Source organism: Poromitra crassiceps (assembly GCF_964638095.1).
Source record: "Poromitra crassiceps genome assembly, chromosome: 3".
Lineage (NCBI taxonomy): Eukaryota > Metazoa > Chordata > Actinopteri > Beryciformes > Melamphaidae > Poromitra > Poromitra crassiceps.
The window spans coordinates 21435671-21460903 of NC_139625.1; the positions used below are offsets into that span (position 1 = coordinate 21435671).

General features: G+C 44.1%; 2 protein-coding genes across 3 annotated transcripts in view; one reads left to right on the forward strand and one right to left on the reverse strand.

Moving 5' to 3' along the window:
- LOC310773791 (gamma-aminobutyric acid receptor subunit beta-3-like) overlaps positions 1–25233 on the reverse strand; it is a gene marked incomplete at both ends in the record, with an annotated part of 125488 nt that overhangs the window by 64870 nt on the left and 35385 nt on the right. Inside the window, 3 exons of one of the 2 annotated variants that reach the window (XM_083633743.1) lie at positions 18131–18198; positions 18346–18437; positions 19706–19753. In XM_083633743.1, the coding sequence (XP_083489869.1) occupies positions 18131–18198; positions 18346–18437; positions 19706–19753 (208 nt within the window). Of the gene's footprint in view, positions 1–18130; positions 18199–18345; positions 18452–19705; positions 19754–25233 lie in introns of those variants that run through there. The other variant, XM_083633744.1, reaches the window with a different exon arrangement.
- Positions 23657–25233, forward strand: part of LOC310773796 (gamma-aminobutyric acid receptor subunit alpha-5-like) — a gene marked incomplete at its 3' end in the record, with an annotated part of 41240 nt that continues 39663 nt past the window's right edge. The window contains exon 1 of the mRNA XM_083633749.1: positions 23657–23727. Within this exon, the coding sequence (XP_083489875.1) occupies positions 23675–23727 (53 nt within the window). The 5' untranslated portion in view covers positions 23657–23674. The remainder of the gene's footprint in view (positions 23728–25233) is intronic.

A 25233-nucleotide genomic window follows, 5' to 3' on the forward strand; every position in this document is an offset into this window, starting at 1 on the left:
AACATTACATATTAACACTTCACCACCATGCACTAATATTATATACTGTATTAACACTTCACCACCATACACTAACATTACATATTAACACCTCACCACCATGCACTAACATTACATACTGTATTAACACTTCACCACCATGCACTAACATTACATATTAACACCTCACCACCATGCACTAACATTACATACTGTATTAACACTTCACCACCATGCACTAACATTACATATTAACACTTCACCACCATGCACTAACATTACATACTGTATTAACACTTCCCCACCATGCACTAACATTACATATTAACACCTCACCACCATACACTAACATTACATATTAACACTTCACCATCATGCACTAACATTACATACCGTATTAACACTTCACCACCATACACTAACATTACATATTAACACCTCACCACCATGCACTAACATTACATACTGTATTAACACTTCCCCACCATGCACTAACATTACATATTAACACCTCACCACCATACACTAACATTGCATATTAACTAGGGGTGTCAAAATTAATCGTATAATCGATGCATCGCGATGTGGACGTGTGAATCGAATCGAATCGAATCATTGACAGATGAATCGTTGAATCGTTTATGTTTAAATTTCTGTTGACATTCAGATTTTAAAGCACTTTAAAGTAAAAAAGGGACTTGATATTTATCTGACTGCTTGTATTAATTGATGAAAAAGTAGCCATGTACAGTAATAGTACAGAAAATTGAGGATTTGATACTTGGAGCTGCAATACTGTTGGAGCTGTATCGAGATGCATCGTGATGCATCGTGGAATCGAATCGAATCGTTGACAGATTAATCATAATCGAATCGAATTGTGAGGCCAGTGAAGATTCACAGGCCTAATATTAAAGGAGAATTTTGTTTTGTTTTAACCTGGACCCATCTCCTGGCAATAATTATGATTTGGCCACTCACCCAGCGATGTCCGCGGCGTTTCTGGCCGTCCTAGCGTTGTTATGAGATCAATAGCATCCAAGTCAGTTGTAAAATGGAGCTGATTTGGGGCCAAGTGTGAGCTTGTCTTTCCTGCATCTAAATAGCTATTTTTATTCCCGTTTTCGTCACATGTCGTCGTAATGTGATCCCTCAACATCCACCAGAGTGATATTTCGTAACCTATGTGGGATTCGAAATAACGAAGGTTATGCCAAACCCCACATAGGTTACGCTAAAACCACCACCGCAAAGCGTCCTACCTGTAGTTGGCCAGTCGGCAGGAAAGTATCGCGGGACTTTACGAGACTTGGTGACCGAGATCACGTTTGAGGCAATTTGATCCCTGGGAGACTCCAGGAAATGGCCTGGGGCAAAATATCACTCTGGTGGATGTTGAGGGATCACATTACGACGATATGTGGCGAAAACGGGAATAAAAATAGCTATTTAGATGCAGGAAAGACAGGCTCACACTTGGCCCCAAATCAGCTCCATTTTACAACTGACTTGGACGCTATTGATCTCAAAACAACGCTAGGACGGCCAGAAACGCCGCGGACATCACTGGGTGAGTGGCCAAATCATAATTATTGCCAGGAGATGGGTCCAGGTTAAAAAAAAACAAAATTCTCCTTTAACACCTCACCACCATACACTAACATTACATATGAACACCTCACCACCATGCACTAACATTACATATTAACACCTCACCATACACTAACATTACATATTAACACTTCACCACCATGCACTAACCACTAACATTACATATTAACACCTCACCACATACACTACATATTAACACCTCACCACCATACACTAACATTACATATGAACACCTCACCACCATACACTAACATTACATATGTACACCTCACCACCATACACTAACATTACATATGAACACTTCACCACCATGCACTAACATTACATATGAACACCTCACCACCATGCACTAACATTACATATTAACACCTCACCACATACACTACATATTAACACCTCACCACCATACACTAACATTACATATGAACACCTCACCACCATACACTAACATTACATATGTACACCTCACCACCATACACTAACATTACATATGAACACTTCACCACCATGCACTAACATTACATATGAACACCTCACCACCATGCACTAACATTACATATTAACACCTCACCATACACTAACATTACCTATTAACACTTCACCACCATGCACTAACCACTAACATTACATATTAACACCTCACCATACATTAACATTATATATGAACACTTCACCACCATGCACTAACATTACATATTAACACCTCACTATACACTAACATTACATATTGACACTTCACCACCATGCACTAACCACTAACATTACATATTAACACCTCACCACATACACTTCATATTAACACCTCAACACCATACACCAACATTATATATTAACACCTCAACACCATGCACGAAAAATTACATAGTAACACCTCACCACCATACGCTAACATTACATATTAACACTTCACCACATACACTAACATTACATATTAACACTTCACCACCATGCACTAACATTACATATTAACACTTCACCACCATGTAGTAACATTACATATTAACACTTCACCACCATGCACTAACATTACATATTAACACCTCACCACCTCCATACACTAACATTACATATTAACACTTCACCACCATGCACTAACATTACATATTAACACTACACTACTATGCACTAACATTACATATTAACACTTCACCACCATGCACTAACATTACATATTAACACCTCACCACCTCCATACACTAACATTACATATTAACACTTCACCACCATGCACTAACATTACATATTAACACTACACTACTATGCACTAACATTACATATTAACACCTCACCACCACCATACATTAACATTACATATTAACACTTCACCACCATACACTAACATTACATATTAACACTTCACCACCATGCACTAACATTACATATTAACACCTCACCACCACCATACACTAACACTACATGTACGCTGAGTGATGGTGGTGAATAGCATTATCTCAAAAGCAAGAACATGAGAACAAGTTGTAGCAGCTCTAAAGCTAAATGGTAAGTTTCTTAAATGATATGTGGCCAAGTCTGACAGTTTTGTGTCAGAGATTGAGTAGCATGTATCTGCAAAGCCGGAGGCTGCAGTTTCAGGAACGCAGGACTGAAAGTGTAGCCCGTTTTTTGTGACAGCGGCAGCTAATCAGAGTGAGTAATGTTACTGAATGTGAATCAAGTTTTATTTGTTTAACGTTTTAAACAATTATGGTGTCTTGAATTGGACAGCAAAGTTAACGTCAGCTAGCCAAAAGTGTGAGTAGCTATAGTCTTAAAGGGACTACAAACAATCTGTTAGCTGGTAGCTTGCTGAAAAAGGTAACATTATTTGTTTATTTAGTTAAATGAAACATGATTTTGGCCCAACTTAATGACTATTATAATTAATTCTAGCCAGAACATTCATTAAACTTCAAAACATGATCAAATTGCTAATACAATAGCATAGGACTGACAGAACTGCTAGTCAGGAGTAGGGATGGGCATCGAATTTCGAATTTTCGAATAATCGTTGTTATTATCAAGGTCGACTTTTATTATTGAAATTCGAAATTCGAAATTCGAAAAAAAATAAAAAAAAAATAAAAAAAAAATAGTGAAATGTTGCATTGTCTCCCCTGATTCTAAGTATAGTCAAATTGCTTGGTTTGAGCAAGTAAAACAATTTTTATAAGCATTTTAAGCAAGGTTTATGGAAAAATGAATGGCGGATGAAATCCCATGAAGAGGGAGAGGGGGTGACTTTGGCACCCCTTTGGCACTCAGACCTGAGCCTACTAAATATTTAATGAACCACTCATGATTGTCAAAACTGTTTTTTATTTTCGAAAATGTCAATGTCATGTAACATGTTCTTTACTTCAGTGGTGCAATGCTTGTTTGAGCTAAAAATCCACAGCAGAAGCTTTTTATATTAATTAATAAAGCCGTAGACTTAGAATCAGGGGAGACAATGCAACATTTCACTCACAAAAAAAAAAGAAAAAAAAATTACATTTTTTTTTTTTTTTACATATTTTTTTTTTTTTTTCGAATTTCGAATTAAATTCGAATTTGGCCAGCGAATTTCGAATAGTGTTTTTGCTAGAAATGCCCATCCCTAGTCAGGAGTGACAATTCAGTGAAAACCGTCAAGTGAGATCTGGCAACACTAGACCTAGAAATACAGTCGTAAAGGACTGCAGTCCTGAAACAGCCTCCGGCACTGCAGATAAGATTAACGCTTTCCCTGTTTCCATAGCAAGTGTAGGTGAGTGTGGATGAGAGACTGCATAGTTAAAAGTCATTGTGCAGCAGATGATACTTGGTTACTCGTGCTGAAATTGCTCCAAAGCAAAAAAATGGCTACAACAGCTACCTGAAAATGTATGAATCAACTATCCACTAAGGACTTCTGATTACTGTACTAAAATGCCAGTCTTCTTTCTTGACTATCACTCAAACATGCTGAACACTGTTAGTATGGAGCACCAGAGAGCCTATGATGTATTCCACCGCAGACACATTGGTCCCATATGCTCTCAGGACAGTGTTATCAATCATACATACTCCTACTGAAGTGATCAAACGCCCAAGATTGATCACAGCATGTGGAAATTAAATTTTGCTGTATGAATAAGTAGACCTGTCCACGTCTCCTCCATTACCACTGTAACTTTACCCTCCATCAAGCCCAACCAATGATCCATCTTCCCTCACACCGGGTTGTTTTGACCCCGTCACACCGCTTGCCTCTCTGCCTCCCCCCTCTCTCCTCCCCTCTTATCTCTCCTCTATCTCCGGTCGGCGCGCTCCCCTGCTTTGGCTTTGTATTTCCAGCGCGTCAGCAGGAGGAGGTGAGCATCTACACTACATACACCTCGCTCCTCCAAAGACATCAATGATTTAACTCAACGGTGTAGCCCAGTACAAACAAGGAATCCTCATCCATCTTGCATGCAGGCAATCAAAATTAATTTCAAATGGGAGCCACTGCAGGGCCCGGCGCGCTCCGCATTACCTGCCCCGGAACATTCTTTTTAGGCGGGAGGGCCCGGGGGGTCAGATTTTCTATGAAGTAGGACTATGGATTCTGAATTATTGACAACTTTCTCACAACACACAAATTCCCAATACACTTGGCTGGGAAACGGCGCACTCGACGTATTCCCATATTCTCACCATGGATGGTGATGACAGTGAACAGTCCAAACTGAGCAAGCCTCAATTATTCAATTAATTCGATTGGTCAATCATAGTTCATTAACTTTCATTCAGGGTCTATGTGAGAATCAGAGTTTTGGCTCTGAACTGACCTGTATTCAATGTCCTCTCTCTCTTTTTCTCTCTCTTTCTCTCTCTCTCTCTCTCCCTCTTTCTCTCTCTGTATACCAACTGCTATGTTGTGATACCTCCAGTATCGAGGAGATATCCTGCTAATGTTGTTTGTCATGTGGCATATGGTCTCCATCCGAAGCATATGCTGCTGTTTGTCAACAACTAGAGCTGCGCCTCTTCATCAGATTAGACGAGAATAGAGCAGGAAAAACAGAGAATTTGTACCAACTTCAACATGAATCTATCCACAATTTTAAAAGAGTATTGCCCACCGTCACATCTGACTCAAATCAAAGCTACTCTGTGCAACAGCGCCATAAAAGATGAATGACCACAGCTGCGCCGCTTGTTTTCCCGGATTAACTTCACATGCGTGAGAGAAAAATGATGATATGATATGTAATCACTGTGTACTGCATATGAACCCGTCCAGTAAAGCAATTTGAGTCACTTCAATGTAATTTGGGAGCGTTCCCCCGGGATCGCCCCGAGGCGCTATATCACCGCAGTGCGGGGGAATCCCTGTGCGAGTTCCTATGCCCCGCCCCCTTCTGCTGCTATAGACTGAGTTCCTATGCCCCTTCTGCTGCTATAGACTGGTAAAAAAATAGCACGGTCCCTTATTGGGAGAAAATAGAGAGGGAGGTGATTCGGGCTGCCGGTTGGTTTAGAACAGCTTAGGTAGGCGATAGATTAGCTACAGCCTAAGGCTGACCTGTTAGTGTTCAGGCTAAAATCAGACTAGAGCAGGGTAGGATAGGCCAGATTAGGCTGTAGATTAGCTAGATACTATGTCCCAGTTAGCTCTGGTTAATGCTTAGAGTAGTCAGTTGTCTGATCTTCTCCCCCCCCCCTCTCTTTCCCCCTTCCCCGCTTCTTCCCTTCTTCCCCCTTCTTGTTCTCCTCTCTTTCCATGCTCTTTCCTCCCCCACATCCCACCGCCCCCCCCCTCCCTTCTCCTGCTCTCTCCTCATTCTCCCCCCCCTCTGCTCCTTCTCCTCTTCTCCCCTATTTTCCTGAATCCCTGCCACTTCCTGCTCTCCCTTCTCTCACATTCCCCCTGCTCTCCTTCCCCTGCACCTCTACTCTCTGTCCTCCCCCCTCTCTCACATTCCCCCTGCTCTCCTTCCCCTGCACCCTCCCACCTCTCCTTCTCTGTTCTCTCCTCCTCCACATTTCCCATTTTCTCCCCACCCTCGCCCTAATCCGGGCCCGTATCCTACTCCCTCCCTCCACCCTAGACCCTACCTCTACTCTACCTCCCCTGTACCCTCCCATCTCTCTTTCTCTGTTCTCTCCTCCTCTCTGTCCTCTCCCCTCTCTCACATTCCCACTGCTCTCCTTCCCCTGCGCCCTCCCACCTCTCCTTCTCTGTTCTCTCCTCCTCTCTGCCCTCTCCTCCCTCTCACATTCCCCCTGCTCTCCCTCCCCTGCACCCTCTCCTTCTCTGTTCTCTCCTCCTCCACATTTCCCATTTCTCCCCACCCTCGCCCTAATCCGGGCCCGTATCCTACTCCCTCCCCTCCCCCAACCCTAGACCCTACCCCTACCCTGGCTCTCCCTCCCCTGCACCCTCATCTCTCCTCCCCTGTTCTCTCCTCCTCCACATTTCCTATTTCCCCCCCACCTCCCCCCTCTCCTCCCTCCCTCCCTCCACCCTAGACCCTACCTCTACTCTACCTCCCCTGTACCCTTCCACCTCTCCTTCTCTGTTTCTCTCCTCCTCTCTGTCCTCTCCCCTCTCTCACATTCCCACTGCTCTCCTTCCCCTGCGCCCTCCCACCTCTCCACATTTCCTATTTTCTCCCCACCTCCCCCCTCTCCTCCCTCTCCCTCCCTCCTCCACTCTCCTGCTTTCTTCAAATGTTCAAATGTTATCTTTATTCTGTATATTCTTGTTACTGTGTGTTAGCTAGAATCAGCTAGACATACTTTCTGTGAAGCCCTCTGAGACATGCTTGTGAATTAGGGCTATATAAATAAACTTGACTTGACTTGACTTGATTGAATTGAGCTTATTCCTGCAAATGGTGCTAGTGGCCTTCAATATATAGGATCATTTCCTCGATCCCTAATATCTTATGATGTATTGCTTAATAACTATGTGGGGGGTAGAGAGGGAGAGGGAGCAAACAATGGTAATTGGGAAATCAAACAATGATTTCCGTTGTTGTATGAACAGAGTCACAATTCTGGCATTGCATTAGACCTGAGCTGTTGGCCCCAGATCTGTTGTATTTTCACTACAGGCCTATGTGGCATACATCGTATCCTTTCAATGCAACACAGTCTCCAGAAAAATTGTGAAATAGAAACGTTTGTCCACAGCCAAAAATGTTTCTATTTAACGATAATGGCTCTAAAATTGTTAGATGGTAACGGGTTTTTTAGAGGGGTGGGAGTTTTTAGAGGGGTGGGAGAGGTTAGGTTTAGGGTGGGGGGCGTTCACACCACCCGCACGCGTGCCACGCTGACGCCGTGCTGAAGCCACGCGATCACTCAGGCCTGACGCCGAATTTCCAAGCGTGACGCTGAAGCCATGAAGCTGTGAGGCATGAAGTCAATGGGAGTTGTGGGCGGGTTCAAGGCGCGAGAGTAGGCGCTGAGAGGAAAAGAGAAGGCGTCTTGTGTGAACAACAAGGCGTACGTTCAGCTTGTGCCTGCTTCAAGCTTCAGTTCTGCTTACGTTCGGCGTCCTGTGTGAACAAGGGCTTAGGGTTAGACATGGGGTACGGGAGAGGGTTCCCTGACCGGTGGGGTCTCCGACCCCCTAACCCTAACCCAGACCTTAACCCTAACCTAACCAAAAACCCACCCAAAAAAACGTTACCATCTAACAATTTTAGAGCCGTTACTGTTAAATAGAAATGTTTTTGGCTCTGGACAAACGTTTTTATTTCACTTCTTTTTTTAGACTGGGTTGTTCAGTAAAGATACATTCAAATTCAGATTGCTTTTTCCATATTTAGGAAGCAATGAAAAACTCTGAAGAATCTATCAATGTGTGAGAATGAATCAGGCTAATTTTGGCATCAATTGGATTGGATTTGGGCTTTGGGCAAGTACAAACTTTGTGCATGACACGCTTTTTTAAATGAGGCCCCAAATGTGTGTCATACCGTGAGATAACAGAAGCCGTTACAGAAGGCAGGGTTAGAAGCCGTTACAGAAGGCAGGGTTAAAAGGGCCAAACAGCTTTCAGAGCTCTTTTGTTTAGGAGGCGCCTTAGGGAACAATGGCCAGGTATCACCTGGCCCAGGCTGCCAGAGAAAAAATAAATGCACTCAGTGATGCAGTGTACTGTCCAACCAAGTCAATACACATTGTCCTATTCAGTCACGCCTGGGAAAATGCCTTTAAACAGCATTCGCTATTCTAGCGTAAGGCTGTGGACACACTGATCAGTGGTGTCTGTCCGTCTGCATTCATTTCTCTGTTCACTTCCATACATTTTCAACACAGCTGTCCGTCTGTCCATGGAGCACTGATGAAGCGTACGTATCCAGCAAATTTGCATACATTTTGATGGACAGAAAAGTTCAAGAGGGATGAACTTTTTCTGGATGGACGTATGGGGTGGACAGCTTTTTTGCCTGCCTATTTGTTTGCTGGAAAGTTGTTCTTGATCACTGAGATAGCATTGATTTGGCATGAAGTTGATTCAATGTAAAAATCAATCAATCAATCAATTAGGGCTGGGACGGATCAGAAAACCCACGGATCGGATCGCGTGACGGATTTTTAGCCACGGATCACGGATTTTTCGGATCAGCAAAAAATAAATAAATAGGCTATATCAGATTTTTTCTCTCAAAATTAGATTTTCGATTTGAATTTTTAATACTATTATACTTCTCTAACCATTTGTTGCCCTGCACAGCTCAAAAAATATTTTTTTCTCATGACACAATTTATGCTTTTACTCTGAAGGCAAAAAAACCCAACTTCCTGTTTTAGGTGGCACTGCGCCTAACTTCTTGCCTGTTGCTTGCTAACGTAGTCACATGACATGGGTACAGACCAGACCGGGTGAGTATGGAAACATAATGTTGATGCTACGTTATGCTACTCGGTGCGGTGGCCCCACGTGTTGTTTTGTTGTTATGCGTCCAAGGCAACATTTCACCGTCCGGTGATAATGTGTTCGTGAAACGTGTGCGCGCGTGTGTGTGTATGTGTGTGTGTGCGTGTTGTGGCTCGTGCTATCTTGTGCAGCGCGCAACATGCTGCTCGCATTCCTGTGCTTTTTCAGAGGTGTTGAAATAAGTTTGCTGTCTTTAGTAGCCACTAGCCACAGCCTTCAGAGAGACTTTACAGCGAAGGGATGAGGAAGCTCACTTGTGCTTGCCATGATGATGCCTGTCTGTGTCTGGCTGCGCTGCAGGCGTTCTCATACACTAACGTTAAACGTTAAATGAAACGAAGGGGGGGGGGGGGGGGGGGGGGGGTCCGCGGACCAAGACGTTCTGAACCGTGTGCCGAACCGTGGGGGCTGATCCGTACGGGTCACGGATTATCCGTGATCCGTCCCAGCCCTACAATCAATCAATAAAAAGTAGCTTCGATGTAGCAAGCTACTTTTGCCATGTTGCTCGTACCTTAGCTTGCTACATTTCTCTGGGGATAACTTCAATGTAGTGAAGCTATATTTAATCTAGAGTAACTGGTAGCTTAGCATACAACATTTTCCGAGTAGCTTGCCCATCACTGGAAATGTTGTTCATCTTTCTAGTAAATCTAGCTAAATTTTAGACTTGAAGCCAGTGTCCTGTCTTGTCTGAGGTGAAATGCAAAAGAACTAGAGTCATATGTCAAATGTTTCATGTCCTCTTTAATCCTAAAATCGTCATAACTAAGGTTGTAGTGAAGGGTAAACCAACTTCAACTCAATTTACCCACTTTTTTTTCATTTGTGGAGGGATGCTTACACACACGTTTAACTTGACATAACTTTTTCGTAGGCTATTCATTATAGTAATTAGAATCAGACGGATATGAATCACAAGAAAATATGGAACGCTATTAGAGTCTATTTTCACTTGCTACTATAGCGGTAGTTGTTTGGCCTAATATCACCAAATGGAGTTCATAGTTAACCTGTCCTTTTTATTTGCCACTACATCACTGATAATAACAGCTGCTTGAGTGGGACTGAGAAAGGAAATGAGGTCGGCGCCTGTCAATTTTAGATTCCCCAGGCCAATACACACAGACAGTATCTTAAAGGTGTACACAGCCAGGCCAACACACACAGACAGTATCTTAAAGGTGTACACAGCCAGGCCAACACACACAGACAGTATCTTAAAGGTGTACACAGCCAGGCCAATACACACAGACAGTATCTTAAAGGTGTACACAGCCAGGCCAATACACACAGGCAGTATCTTAAAAGTGTACACAGCCAGGCCAATACACACAGACAGTATCTTAAAGGTGTACACAGCCAGGCCAATACACACAGACAGTATCTTAAAGGTGTACACAGCCAGGCCAACACACACAGACAGTATCTTAAAGGTGTACACAGCCAGGCCAATACACACAGACAGTATCTTAAAAGTGTACACAGCCAGGCCAACACACACAGACAGTATCTTAAAGGTGTACACAGCCAGGCCAATACACACAGACAGTATCTTAAAGGTGTACACAGCCAGGCCAATACACACAGACAGTATCTTAAAGGTGTACACAGCCAGGCCAATACACACAGACAGTATCTTAAAGGTATACACAGCCAGGCCAATACACACAGACAGTATCTTAAAGGTGTACACAGCCAGGCCAATACACACAGACAGTATCTTAAAGGTGTACACAGCCAGGCCAATACACACAGACAGTATCTTAAAGGTGTACACAGCCAGGCCAATACACACAGACAGTATCTTAAAGGTGTACGCAGCCAGGCCAATACACACAGACAGTATCTTAAAGGTGTACACAGCGCAGCACAACGCTATTAACATGAAGAGCGAGAAAAGCAGAACCAAGATGGAACCAGTAGACTGGCCATTCCCACTCAAATCCACAATGCTTTCAGTGGGTACTCAACTGGCACCGTAAACCAGGAAGTGCCCGCTGTGTTTATTCTAAATCTTGGTCATCACCACTCCATGCTACGGCATGCTATCTCCTGGGGCCAATTACATTCCATCAGGCAGGAAGCAGGAAGCCGGATAAAAGATATGGGGGTAGATTCAGCCACACTCATAACACAGAGAGGGGATCTGCTCTTGTGTTTCATATATAGCCGGGAGACCTATATAAGATCATTAGGATGATATAGTTAGTACATCAGCAATGCAACATCTGATGCCGAGATTGATTTAATGTTGGAAAGCATATGGATGTGGTTATGGTTACCTTGGTGATTGCGACACATTCAGGGTCACACCAGGTTGAGAACTGTGTATTGTGATTTCTGATTACTAAATTAGCCTTAACACCAAAATAATAATAATGATAATGTCATCAGACCAATTCTAGATGCACACACTGTTCAGTAGCACCGCTTGCACTTGAATCGCCCAAGAAATGAAAAGAACTGAGTCAAGGGAAACTAAATGGAGCGCACCTCATTTTAATCTGCCATTTCAATTCAAACACGAGTCTGTTGTGCTGATGGTGCACAGATATGTTTCGGAAAAACAAACTTCAACAACAACAGATAGCAGGAACATTTGGAGACAGCTAAGAGCAGGAGAGATCTTCTCACCTCTCCCTAATGACAGAAAAGTGTTTTCTCTTTACATCCACAGACAGCTGTGGGCATACAGTACCAATGACTGGTCTGCTCAGCCTGTGACTGCAACTATTCACAGTGCAGACTCGTATGAGGGACTCTACCAACGGCGTGCGGTCGTTTAATTGGCTGAAGTTATGATCACACGTGCCACAGATAAAAGGTGGGGAGGTCTTGACCAGACAAGAGAGACAAGCCTGTTTCTCCATTTCTGCAAGATGCCTAGAGAAGGTCCAGAAGACAAACAACAAGACACCCAGGACCCAACTTTATTTTGCACCTGAACTTTCTTCTCCTGCAGTATTTTAAATAGTTTCAAATGCTGATACACGGTCGTTCACAGAATCAAGTAGTGGTAACTGCCCCCACATGCTTAACCGTAAATGTATATCCAACACTCTAAAAACCCGTAAAAAATATAACGGAAAATAACCATTTCCCTAATTAGCATTGGAAAACGGCACTGACAAGAGCCCACTTTTCCGGGTTATCTATCTATTCTTTTGGGGACACTTGGATTGCGCGTGATTGCTATGCGCCACTTCCACGCACGCATGATCTATTTCGCTTCGCTCCGATCTTATCCTGGAATGTGTTTGTTTGGTCTCAGGTGAGCCTCGGAGGTCATTAAAATGCCTTCTTCTGCCGTAGGGGTTTTCGCGCTGCGTTTCGTCAGCGTAGCGGCGACATGTTGCCCTGGTGGATTTGCGGACGAGCCAGATGCTAAGTCTTCTCACGAGTCATCTCACGAGTTCTGAGGTGAATATTTCGATCCCCCCACACTCCCTTCTCTTTCTCTCCGCCTACCTGGACATTCGATCACTCGCTTTCTTTTTCTCTCTCTCCTTTCATTTTGGCCGCGCCGTTCAATAAATCTTTAGATCTGATAGGCCACCTCACTCTAATCTCCCCTTTAGTGCTCAATCTCTTGATCTGTTAATTGTCCTCTTACTTTCTCTTGTGCATGGATGTGCGCATGTACATGCACGCACGCACACACACGCACGCACACACACACACACACACACACACACACACACACACACGCACACACACACACTCATTTGCTATTCCCTTAACCTTAACCTTCACCATTCAGTGCTTAACCTTGACTTTGTACTAACTTGACTGCATTTTTCCCCTCAAAACCTGGGAGAACATTAGCCCCCGTTCACACAGCACGCCGAAGCAATGCTCAACCTAAGCTGTACCTACGCTGTACCCACAAGTTTCATTTAGACGTCCTTGTTAACAGGCGAAGCCGTTCACACCACCCGCGCGCGTGCCACACTGACGCCGTGCCGAAGTCAATGGTAGTTGTGGGCGGGTTCAAGGCACGAGAGTAGGCGCTGAGAGGAAAAGAGAAGGCGTCTTGTGTGAACAGTAAGGCGTATGTTCAGCTTGTGCCTGCTTCAAGCTTCAGTTCTGCTTACGTTTGGCGTCCTGTGTGAACGAGGGCTTAGGATCAGACAGTAGCAAAAAACTACATCTCACACACATAGGCTATAATACACACCCACCCACCCACCCACCCACCCACCCACACACACACACACACACACACACACACACACACACACACACACACACACACACACACACACACACACACACACACACAGTAAAAACTGCCAGGAAGAAATACTTTTGCTTGCTTGCTCGCTCAGGAACTCGCTATTCTAGTTTTGGTCTTGTTCTTCTTATCTGCCATTCTCTCTGTTTCTGACCATCACATCAAACTGCATGGTCAATCTGGCAGTTTAACGAAAGGGAGAGAGAAAACTGCATGTACCACGGCTATGTTGTTTAGGACAACATTGTCCGGTAGAGCATCACTATCACTATCAGGAACTACTGTAGTAGGGAGTTTCGCTATTAATTTCCCACTGAAGGCCCCCATGCTAAAAATGCACCAAATGCAACATTAATGCAAAAAATATATAAACAACTTGACCAGTCTTGTTTTGGTTTCAACACTATCTAACACCCAGAAAATTTCTAACAAGTACAGAATCTGTACAGAGTCCCTCTGGGCATTTGTGGATGAGGTATAGACCTAATTAATTGTCAGCTCATTTGAATATGATCTGTGCTCTCTGGTTCCCTAGTTGATCAGCTGCCTTCATCTCTTCCATGGAGACTACAGTCATGTTAGGCTCCTTGGAAAGAAGAGGAGTGCCTACAAGGAAGGCTTATGGGAGCTCATTTTATCTCTGACCTTTATCCGTCTCTAGAGACCAGTGGGAAGTCTTTGGCACAGCCCCCAAACCTTGAGCTACTGTATGATGGCTTGGTATTGACTGAAGTGTCTTGAAACTACCAAGGGCTGGGGCTATGGGCAATATGAACAGAAAGAAACCCACATATCTAAGTATTAAGCTGAATGGTGATACACAATATATACAGTATTGGTATTTGTATACCAATACCAATAATATTGTAGGGATGACTATTGGTGCGTTCACAAAATATCTAAACAATGAGATTTTTGATAAATAATCATCAGTAATGTGATATATTGCCTAAGGCCGTGTGTCCATCTAGCGTCTTTTTCTGACCGTTAAACGCTGGAAGTACGCTGGGGAGCGCTGATCTCAGCGCACAATATGCAAGGAACCAGTCTGAATGTAACGTTAGCTCAGTGCGGTAGCTAGCTTGATAGCTGACAGCTAACATTAGCTAACAACACACATACAGTGATTTAGCTCAACACTCACCAGAAATATTAAGTGTCTGGCCAATCTGTTCCCACAATTGAGCCTTTCTGTCTCGATTGTGATAGTTTCTCCATATTAGTTGCCTGAAAAGGAGCACCCGACACCAGCGTCTTTCTGAAAAGTTACAATATTTTCAGCTGGGAGCGCTGGGAAAACGGCCAAAAACGCCGGAGCGCTGTGAAAATAGACGCTGGGCGCAGCGCACTTTCTCTGGACGCATACGCTCGCACCTCATTGGAAACAACTGAAAAAACGCTAGGTTGACTTGACACAGGCCCTAAGTGGGTAGGCAAATAATAGAATAGCTAGAACAGTTGTAAGTTCAGTAAATTACATCATGCATTACATTTACTGTAATGCAGCCTTTAAACCAGGAAAAGAGAACACTTATGCACGTATGCCATATCAGGGTATTACCAAATCCAAAATCTAGATGTCTAGTCTTATATCACAATATCGACATAATATCGATATATTGCCAACTAAGCCCTAACTGGAAAGGGAGTTTTCAAACTCTGAAATCTCAGCAGTGTGATTGAGTCACTGGTATGGATCCATAACCCTATCAATCCTTCTGTCCTCAGACAATATTATGATTTATTTTCTCTCTTTTTTTTGTGATGGGACAGGGTGGGGGGGGGGGGGGATTACCTACCCCCCCCTACACCCCCCCCCCTTAAAGTAGATACTGCTCAATAAATAACAGACATGATTTGTAGCAAATGATTTTCTGCACACCGTGATAGAGGACTGTATCTTTCATTCCTGACTGACCTGAATTTGACTCGTATGGCTATGGCGACTGCACCCTGGTAAAAATAACACACGAGTTCACCAGCCGTCATCTCTGATACAGTTGTAATGGTGGACTCTACAGATGAAACGTGTAAGAGGTGTTTATCTGGAATCTTTGAATGTAGCCTGGGTTTCACACACATAACACTGCACAAGTCACTCAATCTGCTGCTGAGTCTTGAAATCTTTTTTCTTTCTTTCTTAAAACAAGTGAAAAAGTACAAATAACCGCCTGGCGGTTGTATGCCTACACCAACAAGTCAAGTTGCAGTCTACAGTACATCCCGTGTCTGTGCCGATTCATAAAATATGTAGTGAAGACTTTGAAGGAAGATATTAAGTGTATTTATTTTGGCTAAATGGAAGTTATCACTATACTGATATGTATGATTCCAGTGAATCATTTCCAGTGAGAAACATGCTGTCTTTACTTAGAGACTATTTTCGTACAGGGCACTCATAGGGAGCTTCGTCACACGGCGCAATGACAATCACATGAAGCTCACTCAAGGCATACACGAGAATGGAACGGATGGACGGACGGACGTGAGGTCACAGTGACCTTGAACTTTGACCTTTGACCACCAAAATCGAATCAGTTCATCCTTGAGTCCAAGTGGATGTTTGTGCCAAATTTGAAGAAATTTCCTCAAGGCGTTCCTGAGATATGGCCTTAACGAACATGGGACGGACGGATGGACGGACAACCCGAAAACATAATGCCTCCGGCTGAGGCTGTTCAGTGTCATTTCCTGGATGGTAGTAGAATGACGTTATTCTGCCTTGTTGTTTCTAGAGAATTCCTAAAAGTGAAACTGCATTGGATACATGTCCGGTATAACGTGAATCCATACTGCCTGTATGAGCGCTGTAGTAGCTAACGTACATTCAATGATTAGCCTACAACGTCCTATTTCTCCATCGCCACTTTGACTTTCTCCACAATGTTGTTGCTATGGAGTGTGGGAAATGCGGTTCACGTCACCCTGCGCTTTTCTGTAAAGTCGAACATTTCTCAGCTTTTGAAAGCACTCCGCTCTGATGCAGTGCTTTTCTGGAGTGGCCGCTGGCCTTTTGTGCACCTTGCGGCTGATTCCTGTTGCTTTGAATGAGGAAAGTGCTCTGACGATGAGGATAAAATGCTATATGGACACACAGCCTGACTGAGGCTAATTTTGAAGAGCATTTGCATTCTTGATTTCTGACTCACTCACAACAGCTTGTGGAGCACATGGCCATTTCAATTTTGTCATTCCTGGCAGAGGCACATCTTTATTTGGGTCTGGACCAGTGATATTTCAATGTTCAGCCTAGATCCTGCCCTATTATAATAGCCTCAAGTTACTTGACTTGTGTGGGTATGGGTACATGACAACACAGGCAGACAGCATCCAGCTCACAAATTAGCAAATCCAATCTGAGTTCCTGATAGCTGTACACACACCCCCCCCCCCTTCCCGCACAGCCACGGCTCGCAAGGTTAACAAGCAGGATGAAGTGAAAAATAAAATGACTTCAGGCTGGATTCGGGCTAGCGATTTCAACAGGATAATACAATTTTAAATGTTCTTTGTTGCATTATTACTTAGGCTAGAGTAATTTGGAGGGTCTACCTTAGTGTTAATAAATTGTCTAAGACCTTTTAACCTCTTGTCATTTGTTCTGACAGGTTTTATCACATAACATGTTTGGCAATCTGTATGTAAATGATTGTGCATTTTATTTGGACTGTCTAAAAATACAGTGTTGTAGCCCATGCTTTTGTAGCTGCTACTCAGCTGATGCATCTGACCTAAGACCAGCACATGTTCGGAACATGTAGGTCTACTGGTAGCCATACTTGTATTATTATTATTTTTTACACCCAGACTGAGATTCCTATGCACAAGGTAACATTGTAGGCTACTGCAAGTCTATGGGATACAGACGGTTTTATTGCTTACAGGAAACCCAGCTCGCAGCTCATATGCACCTCACTATCTCATTTAATGGCCTGAAATGCAACAATGAATTAACATCAGCACTTCCCAGAACGCCAAAGGAATATGAGGGATGTGCACTGGTGCCATTGCCAATACTAATTAGTAATTTATCATATTAGCACTGCATTTAAAAGCAGACAGGCAGATAGAGGGAGGGAGACAGAGAGAGGGAGACAGAGAGAGGGAGACAGAGAGAGAGAGAGATGGACAGAGAGACACACACAGATACCGACAGATAGACACACAGACAGACAGAGGGAGAGACCGAGAGAGACAGACAGAGGGAGATAGAGAGGGAGAGAGAGACAGACAGAGGGAGAGAGAGAGGGAGAGAGAGACAGACAGAGGGAGAGAGAGAGGGAGAGAGAGACAGACAGAGGGAGAGAGAGAGGGAGAGAGAGACAGACAGTCACAGACAGAGAGAGCTCGACTACATGCATTATGTGATGGGGCAAACACAGAAACGGTGTGGGAAGTTCACTCACCATGTTGACTTCTGACACCATGTCTATGCTCGCCACGTCTATGCTCATTCCAACAGCAACCGGGGCGCCTGGAAACGGTTAAACAGCAGATATCTATGTATGGGCCCACTGACACCTCTGCACCTGACCACAACACAATGAATGGCGCCAAACATAAAGCTGTCTATGGGAAGAGGGAAGCTTTAAATGGGGGGGTAAATACGCGGCACACATACCTCCAAAGTCGGGTCTTAGTCGAATATCGTACCCCTTGAGTAGTTTGTCCACCGTCTCTTTCACAAACGACATGTTCCCCGGTTCGTTGACGCTGAAATGACAACAACAAACATCGATTTGTTGTCTGTGTAACCAATGTTATTCATTCGCACGGATAACATTGGCTTTTCAACAACAACAAAAACGACTCACCTTTTCGCGCAACAGACAATTGAACCGACAACCAGTGCCGAAAAGACGCGAAATTGACGAGCTCTTTGCAAAACCAACATCCCCCTTTTTCGTTGTTTACAACAACAACACGGACGAAAATAGCCTCTCAACAATCAAGACGACGGAGTATCAATCAGAGTAAATCCATTGAGCAGCCAAAGAAAGGAGAAAGTCAGCTGCGGAAAGTCGCCAGGTTGTTCGGGATCAAGTCAGCTGTGAGATATTGGTTGACATCACCTCTCGGTAATGAACACTGGTGCTTTTCTTTGGCTCTCTGGGCGAGAGGCGCTCATTCAGGAGCTGGAGCGCATATTGATGAGGGTGTACGAGATGCTGCTGTCTGCTGGTGATCGGATCCGCTCGTTCAAATGAGAGGGACGAAGCCGAACACTTGCGCACTGCAAAAAATATTCATAGGCTACATCCAATAGGTATCTGCTGCTGACGCTGGAGTGAAAGCTGATTTTTGGTTAACGTGGGGGGGCTAGGGGGGGCTATAGTGACTTGTCAATGTGTATTTGTATAGGCTATATATATATATATTTTTTTGCAGTGTTCCTCACACCATCTGCGCCAATCCCCTTCCCTGTTTCCCATGAAAATGGCGGGACCCGAATAATATCAGGGGAAGGGACAGGGGAGGGCTTCACAATTTATCAGTCCTATAGCCTACTAATCGATTATGGTTGTGATTGATTAGCCCGTTAATAATCTATTATGACTTTGCCCCACTAATCTAAAATTTTGACTTTCTACCATAGCCTACATTATTCAGTTTGTGTGTCTCGAAATATTGGAAATCCCGTTGATAAATGTGTGTGCGCACGCGCCCCTCGGCATATGTAATGGCTAATTGGGCAACCCCGTTAATAGACTTGAGAGAGAGAGAGAGAGAGAGAGAGTGTGCGTGCGTGTGTGTGTGTGTGTGTGTGTGTGTGTGTGTGTGTGTGTGTGTGTGTGTGTGTGTGTGTGTGTGTGAGTGTGTGTGTGTGTGTGTGTGTGTGTGTGTGTGTGTGTGTGTGTGTGTGTGTGTGTGTGTGTGAGTGTGAGTGTGTGTGTGTGTGTGTGTGTGTGTGTGTGTGTGTGTGTGTGTGTGTGTGTGTGTGTGTGTGTGTGAGTGATGGGGGGGGGGGTAAGGAGGCCTACCTTGTGTCATAGATAGCGAACAGCTTCTTGTTTCCGTCCACAGCGTTCCTGAAACACGAATGACAGACAATTTTCATTTTCATAAAGTTCATGCGTTCTTCTTATGATTTTTAGCCAACATTATAGGCTATAAAACAGCGATGTCAAAGTAAATTAAACGGTAGGTAAACCATGATCTCTATTTGGCAATCTCCATAAAGTATTAGCTAGTAAAAGCCAATACTACCTAGTAAAAGCTAGTAAAAACCAAAATCAATTATAGGCTATATTGTTGGAAAAGTACGTTTTCTTCCCTCAAATGACCCTTTCCTATAGGCCTTTTCATCAATTTGGCACGACTTAGCTACCAATGGGTTTTGGCTCCCCAGCAAACATTTAGCCAATACGAATTGTCAAACTTCACCATAATTTAATTTGGCTTAGGCTACAAGAAGTTAAACAATAAATTTGCATAAAAATAATACCATTAACAATGCATTTGCATAAAAACTGTCAGAATTCTAAACCAGGTTAGGATTGTTTTGAGTCTACCAGATGTTTCTGTCCACACGCCAATATGTTTCAATCACTAATTTTTTGCTCCATGGTCAGGCAAAAACTACCATGCTTGGAGTGAGAAGGGGCTGGTTTCCATCAGAGACCTATGCATAGATGACCATTTCTCTGAAGAGGAAGTTTGAGTCGCCCGGCACGCACCAGATACCTGCAAGTCAGAAATTATGTTCGCTCCCAGATTCATACCTTTGAAGCGCTCCCAAATGAACATGCTTTTTTCAATGTTTTGCTGAGCCCTCCTCACTCCAGGCATCTCATCTCCATATTTGTATGTCTGTTTGACAACTACAACACGGACTCTACTGAGAGGATTAGAGAAGCGTGGCAGGGGGAACTTGGTATTGATTTATCTTATGGGAAAGGAGTCTCTCTGTGGTACAACTCTGCTCAGTTAATAGTAGACACCAGGTGATCCAATTTAAAGTCATGTAGGCTACCGTCTTCACTTTTCCAACCATAAATTACACAGGATCTTCCCTTCACTGTGTGACAGGTGGCAGGGGTCAGAGGGCACACTATCTCATGCCTTCTGGTTCTCCCCTTCACTAACGGGGTTCCGGGCCAAAATATTTGACTGGTAGGCTACTCTAAGGCCTACAAAATAACCCTTCAGCCGGAGGCAGAACTTGCCATCTTCGGCTGCTCTGAGTCCTCTTTGAACTTCCCTACAGCTGTGCAACAGTCTATGACACATGGGAACAACTGTTGCCAAAAAAACTCATTATGAAGGAATGGAAGTCCTCCTCTTCACCTTCTTTCCAACTGTGGTTGACGGACATGACCTCTGTTATACGGATGGAGAGACTAAACCAATTCAGAACCAATTCACTTAAAAAGTTTTCCACCATTTGGGACCCGTTTCTAACCTACCTCGATGAGGTTAGGGGTGACGGGTGACGTGCCTGGCTGGCTTCTCAGGGTCCACCTGTGTGGGACCCCAGGCACTATATCTCCCACAAGCACATTAAGCACTTTATGCGGCTGGTAATGTTGTAATATTGAAATATGTCTGTTTTTTTCTTTTCCTGTGTCTGAGCGTGTTCGTTTAAGTCTTGTTTGTGCATTGTTCTCAAAAATTTAAAATAAAATATTGGAAAAAAAATATTAATTTTGCCTGGTCATAGTTTCACTGTTAGCCTATTATGGATGGCTACAGTAATGGGATTCTGGACAAAATCTAACAATATAAAATATAGCTGCGTGTATTATGCTAAATAAGGTCGGTTAAATCGAGTTTTACTGGCTTCACCCTCTCTGACTTATCATGTCATGTGAGACAATTGGACCATTTTCTCTTGCCCCCCTACCCCCTTCCCGTGGCAACAGTCCATAGCCTACAGGGCGAATATTGAAACCGTCGATGTCCTCCTCTGGGAGTCTCTCTCTCTCGCACGCACGCGCACGCACGCACACACGCACACACACACACACACACACACACACACACACACACACACACACACACACACACACACACACACACACACACACACACAGATATCGGTCAGTGACACTTGTCCAGTTGTAAGCACTGTGCTGTGCTGTGCGGGCAGTGCGGGAGGGTGGGAGCTGTCCACACCGGCGTGGTGCTGAAATCTGCTCTGACCCTGCTCTGACTCTGAACCACTGATGACGTTTCAGGGGACTTCAATAAAGACAATACAGACACTAATTTCCGTCGATGAAGCGTGGAACTCGGGTACCCTCTTATGGCAATAGTCAGGATATTTTTTTATTGAGAATTTATTGAGGAGAAGTTGCTTGTTATTGGCAACGCGCAATTTGTCCGAGAGGCGAACCGAGCATAATGAATGTCTTAGGTCATTCATATGCTAGCAGAAACTTCACTCTTTAAAACTGAGCCCGCTACAGCCTTATAGTATAGCCTAACCGGAGAAAGGGTTAAAAATAGGGGGAATTCCCACGAAAATCGGTAGTGTTTGCAGGTATGCTAATAGCCTATACTGTATTTTGTCTTCACTTTTTATTGCATTAATAATGTAGACTAGATATTCTATAGGCAGCGCTTTTGCATTGCTCCATGCATGCGCCTCCCCCTTCCTCCTTCTCCTCCCTCCTCCCCAAACCGCCAATGGGGGAGAAGCCATTATAAAATGCTTAGCCGCCGTTGCCGCACTTCACTCTGTGGTCTTGCAACCCGGGCGGCAGGAGGCGCGTGCGGGAGGCGGCAGACAGACAGCGGGCTGACTGTGCGCGAGCCCTGCCTGATGACACGCGCGAGGCGCTAGCCAGCAGCGGCCGCTCTGCACATCTGGAGAGAACGAGACGAGGGGGCCCGACGCCGGAGACGCGCTGTAGCCTACAGCCGATAAAGGACGAGACCAGAGAGAGAGAGACAGACAGACAGACAGCGCAAGACAGAGGAGGGGAGAGAGAGAGAGAGAGAGAGAGAAAGAGAGAGAGCAACACTGGATCGGCTCATGGTAGAGAAGCTGAAGGGAGGAGAGAGAGAGAGAGAGAGAGAGAGAGCCGACCACCGCGGGATTAGTTTATTGATAGGTTGCGTGTGATCCTCCAATAGCCTCTCTATACCGACCCCCCGCTGCTGATTGGAGAAACAACACCAAAAAATCCCCTCATGATGGATCTGCATTCAGGTGAGCCCTCATTTCTCACTAGTCTTTTTTTCAGACATTCATTTTTGAGAGAGAGAGAGAGAGAGAGAGAGAGAGATAGGTAGGCTACACACAGAGAGATAGAGAGAGGGAGAGAGAGGTACACAGGGGTGAGGGTGGGGGCTGGGGGGGGGGGTGTACAGCCGGCTCAATGGCAATACGCAGTGGAAGCACAATAGGGACGGTGTTGCAGGAAACTGTCGGTTTTATTCGTGCATGGGGGCCTGATGTAAAACAGCCAGCAGCGTTATTGATCCAGGAGAGACGTGGAGATGTGGATGTCAAAGAGTTGCAGATCTGAAGCCTCGTTGAGCAGAGATCGTCCCATGGCTTAGCCTGTAGTAATGGGCTGAAGACTTTCTCTGTGCGAGTTGGCCTTACTAGCCCACCTGGTTCATTGTGTTTGTCAGGTGAAGGTTGGTTGAACAACATATTGTCTCTGTGGCGGCTATGGTGGGGGGAGAAAATGATGACGATGATGATGAGAATGTCTCGATAGCCTACTTGATGGTGAAGATGATGGTAGTTTTTGGCAGTGGTGACATTTTTTGTTTGTTTTCTGCATGTGTGTGTGTGTGTGTGTGTGTGTGTGTGTGTGTGTGTGTGTGTGTGTGTGTGTGTGTGTGTGTGTGTGTGTGTGTGTGCGTGTGCGTGCGTGCGTGTGTTTGTGTGTGTGTGTGTGTGTGTGTGTGTGTGTGTGTGTGTGTGTGTATGCGTGTGTGCCTGCGTCTCCCTGTGTGTTATAGCTCTACACAATAAAGTGAGCAGCGTTTCAGTCATGGCATGGCTCGTCCTCTCTCTCCTGGCCGCCCTGTGTGGATGCCAAGATAGGTAGGTATTTTATTGTCAGCCAAACATGCATAAAACAGTTGGTGAATACATTTTGAACACTGATTCAAACATTGCTATTAGAAAATCCCCCCTCTAAAGTAATAGAAACAAATGAAAAGTTCCATTCCATGATTATTTAACCACTACAAATAGCTACTTAAAGTTCATTGCTCAATTGGTGAGAGGAATATATATATATATGTATATTATATATGATTATACAAGTATTCTCAAAATGTTACTCTCATTCTGAAAGCAAGGCTCTTAAAATTGCCAATGCCTTAATAATGTTCAATGAGTTTAATTTTCACAACAGCAATCATGTTGTCAGAGTGGGTGATTGATTGTCCCAATTGCTACGGAAATCAATTCCATATGCTGGATATCCTATGTTGGAGTTAAACTCGGGTATATTTTTGTTCGGGATCGCTGCCAACTCGGCCTTCTCTCGGTGATTGATCACATATCCGAGTAGCGGTCTGGTAGCTTTAAGTGGCGGTCCCGCACTAAAACGGAAGAAAGGAAGAAAAAAAAACCTTGGCACTACTGTCAGTAAATCACTGGAATAACCCGTTCTCATTTCCGTACAGCTCACACCACCTTCTGGCAATGTCACGTGTCAGCCATGTCACATGTCAGCAATGTCACGTGTCAGCCATGGTCGACTTGCCAGAATGAAATGTCAGCATCATACTTTTCTGCAATCCATGAAAACGTAGAATATCACATTTCTGAACGTTGCATATAGGGGATGCACGATATATCGGCAATCATATCCTATCGGCTGATGTTAGTCATTTTTTAACATATCGGCATTGGTCCGATGTTGCAATGTTAATATCAGTTATCCGTATCGGCGAAAACGTTCATATTGAGAGGAAACAATGTGGTAAATCTACGATTTATGGGCTTTTCCAAATGTTTTGGAAAGAAAGAAATGCATGACTTTTTCAAATTCAGTGTTTACAACATGTGTTTTTCAGAATGTACAACATTTGATTATTATAGAAATGTGTTTTTATACAGATCATATCGACATCGGTAATTATCGGTTATCGGTTATCGCCATAACAGCAATGTTGATATCGTTATCGGTATCAGCCAAAAATGTCCATATTGGTGCATCCAGTAGCATATCACATTTCCAGATACGTGTATATCAACGTTATACTGTACAAGTCATATAGGGCCTGCTATTGAAAGAGCGCCGTGGCCAGTCAGGGGCGTTGTGAAGGGGGTGGATGGAGGGCGTAAACATTTGCCTTTCATACCGGAGAGCCGTGTTCGATCCCAGCATGTCCAATGTCTACATTTCAACTATCCACCTTATTTCTGAATGCCCTGCTGCAAAATAATTATGGGTGCAAGGTCCGGTCTAGAAGGTGACTGATTGTTGCAGCTGGCGCATTTCCTCGTTAAAACTCTGACGCTGGAAAGAAAAGTTGCTTGTACTAATTTTATCCATCACATCCACTATTTCTGTTGCTCTTTGAACAACACGGGGTA